The sequence below is a fragment of the Choloepus didactylus genome, chromosome 8 (genome assembly GCF_015220235.1).
Source record: "Choloepus didactylus isolate mChoDid1 chromosome 8, mChoDid1.pri, whole genome shotgun sequence".
Lineage (NCBI taxonomy): Eukaryota > Metazoa > Chordata > Mammalia > Pilosa > Megalonychidae > Choloepus > Choloepus didactylus.
The window spans coordinates 86,916,189-86,918,514 of NC_051314.1; the positions used below are offsets into that span (position 1 = coordinate 86,916,189).

General features: G+C 36.5%; 1 protein-coding gene across 1 annotated transcript; it reads right to left on the minus strand.

Moving 5' to 3' along the window:
* Positions 1–233: 233 nt before the first annotated feature.
* LOC119542790 (ras-related protein Rap-1b-like) lies at positions 234–821 on the minus strand. The gene is made up of 2 exons (XM_037847441.1): positions 766–821; positions 234–642 (listed from the first exon to the last, which is right to left on the minus strand). Exons 1-2 carry the CDS (start codon positions 819–821, stop codon positions 234–236), a joined length of 465 nt encoding a protein of 154 aa, XP_037703369.1.
* Positions 822–2,326: the final 1,505 nt, after the last annotated feature.

Below are 2,326 nucleotides of genomic sequence, written 5' to 3' on the forward strand. Positions count from 1 at the left end.
GCTCTTAGGCACAACCATAGGGAGGCCTAGCCTCTCCTTTGCAGCAACCGACCTAGGACTATTATATAAGTAAAAATCTCTCTTGCGATACTGGAAAGTGATTAGAATGTGCAAACTGATGTAGTAGCTTTCATCCGCCTCTTAAAGGGTACCACCATAGGAAAGTCCATTTAAGATGTTGGTAGGTTTTACAAAGTTGGAATGATGGCACTGTTGAATCAGGCAACAGTTCTTCAGACCTGGCTCAGAGCTACTGTGCATTTAGTATATTCAAGCAGCTGACATGATGTCTTTTTGCAGTCCTTCCCAGGCACTGGAGTTTTTCTGTTAATTTGCAGTACTAGGTCATAAAAGATCTCATTAACATTTATTTTTGATTTTGCAGAAGATTCTAAGAATGCACAGTTGTTCCATTGTCTTGCTAGATTTTGACCTTGCTCCTTTCCTACAACTCTTTCATCCTCCAAGTCATGCTTACTACCAACGAGAATCATTGGGACATCATTGGTGTCTTTTACTCGAAGAATCTGTTCTCTCAGACCTTGCAAATCATTAAATGTGGACTGTGCAGTGATAGAATAATCTAAGGCAAAGCCATGTCCATTTTTCATATACAAATCCCTCACTGCTGTAAATCGTTCTGTTCCTGCAGTACCCAAGATTTTGAGCATACACTATTGTGCATCTACTACAACTTGCTTTCTATAAGAATCTCCTACCATGGGATATTTTTCAACAGAAATTCCTTGAACGAACTGCACAGTCAGAGCAGACTTTCCAACATTTCCTGAGCCATGAACGACCAGCTCATACTCATGCATGGTGCGAAGTTGTCAAAATTTAGTACCTTGAAAAAGTCTGAATCCAAAATTATCTTGTAAAGCAAACAAAACAAGTTATTCGTCTTTTTAAAAATGATGGACCTTGTATAATTAGCCAAAATCTTCCTCGTATCTGATCCAGTTTCACTGATTACACTCCTTGAACAAATATTTATGAAGTACCCCTCTCACTGTCACCTGGTCCGCGCAGCCAGCGTCTCCCTGCGCCTCGTGCTCCCTCTGGGTAACTGTTCCCAGCGCCAGGGCTGTACTGCCGCTGCCGCCACCGCTCCCGCTGGTTACACGCCTGATTCTGGGCAAGGTTTTTCAACATTACGTTTTTAAGACGTATTGATGTTCTGTGTAGTTGTAGCATGTTCGTTTTTGGTGCTGTATTCTATTGTGTGACTTGTATCACAATTTATCTATTATATTCTTTAAAAACTTTTTATTAGAGAAGTGGGTTTACAGAAAAATCGTGCAGAAAATACAGAGCTCCCATATACCCCTACTCACACACAGTTTTTCCTATTATTAACACTTTCCATTACTGTGGTTCCTTTGTTACAATTGATGAAACAATATTATTATAATTATACTGTTAGCTATAGTCCATAGTTTGTATTACAGTTCACCATTTGTGTTGTAGAGTCCTATGGTTTAAAAAAATTATTCTACTAACATATATACAACCTAAATTTCTCCTTTTTTTTTTTTTTTTTTTTTTTTTTTTTTTTTTTTTTAAATTCAGTTTTATTGAAATACATTCACACATCATACAATCATCCATGATATGCAATCCACTGTCCACAGTATGATAACATAGTTATGCGTTCATCACCACAATCTATCTCTGAACATTTTCCTTACATCAGAAAGAACCAGAATTTACATCTGGTTCTTTCTGATGTAAATTTCTCCTTTTAACTGCATTCATATATATAATTCCGTAATGTTAATCACATTCATAATATTGTACTACCATCACTACTATCCTTTGCCAAAAATTTCCATCACTCCCAACAGAAACTCTGTATCAATTAATCATTAATTCCCCATTCCCCACCCCAAAACCATCCTTTGGTAATGTTTATTTTAGTTTCTGTGTCTCTGAATTTGCTTATTGATTATTTCATATTAGTGAGATCAGACAATATTCGTCCTTTTGCTTCTGGCTTATTTCACTTGACGTGATGTCTTCAAGGTTCATCCATGTTGTAGGATGAATCAGAAATTCATTCCTTTCTTATAGCTAAATAATATTCCATTGTGTATAAATATGTTGGTGAAGCATTGATGGGCACTTAGGTTGCTTCCATCTTTTGGTTATTTTGAATAATGCCACCATAAACATTTGTTTGAAAATATCTCTTCAAGTTCCTGCTTTCAATTCTTTTGGGTATATAACTAGAAGTGGGATTGCAGGGTCATATGGTAATTATAAACTTGACATTCTGAGGAAACTCAAAATGTTTTCCATGCAGCTATACCATTTTACTTTCCCA

What these genes read in the sequence shown, in the direction of transcription:
- LOC119542790 (XM_037847441.1), bottom strand. Translation starts at nt 821, where the DNA reads ATGCATGAGTATGAGCTGGTCGTTCATGGCTCAGGAAATGTTGGAAAG. An exon ending in AATGTTGGAAAGTCTGCTCT is followed by an intron (nt 643 to 765) that starts GACTGTGCAGTT and finishes TACTGCAGGAAC; the next exon opens with AGAACGATTTACAGCAGTGA.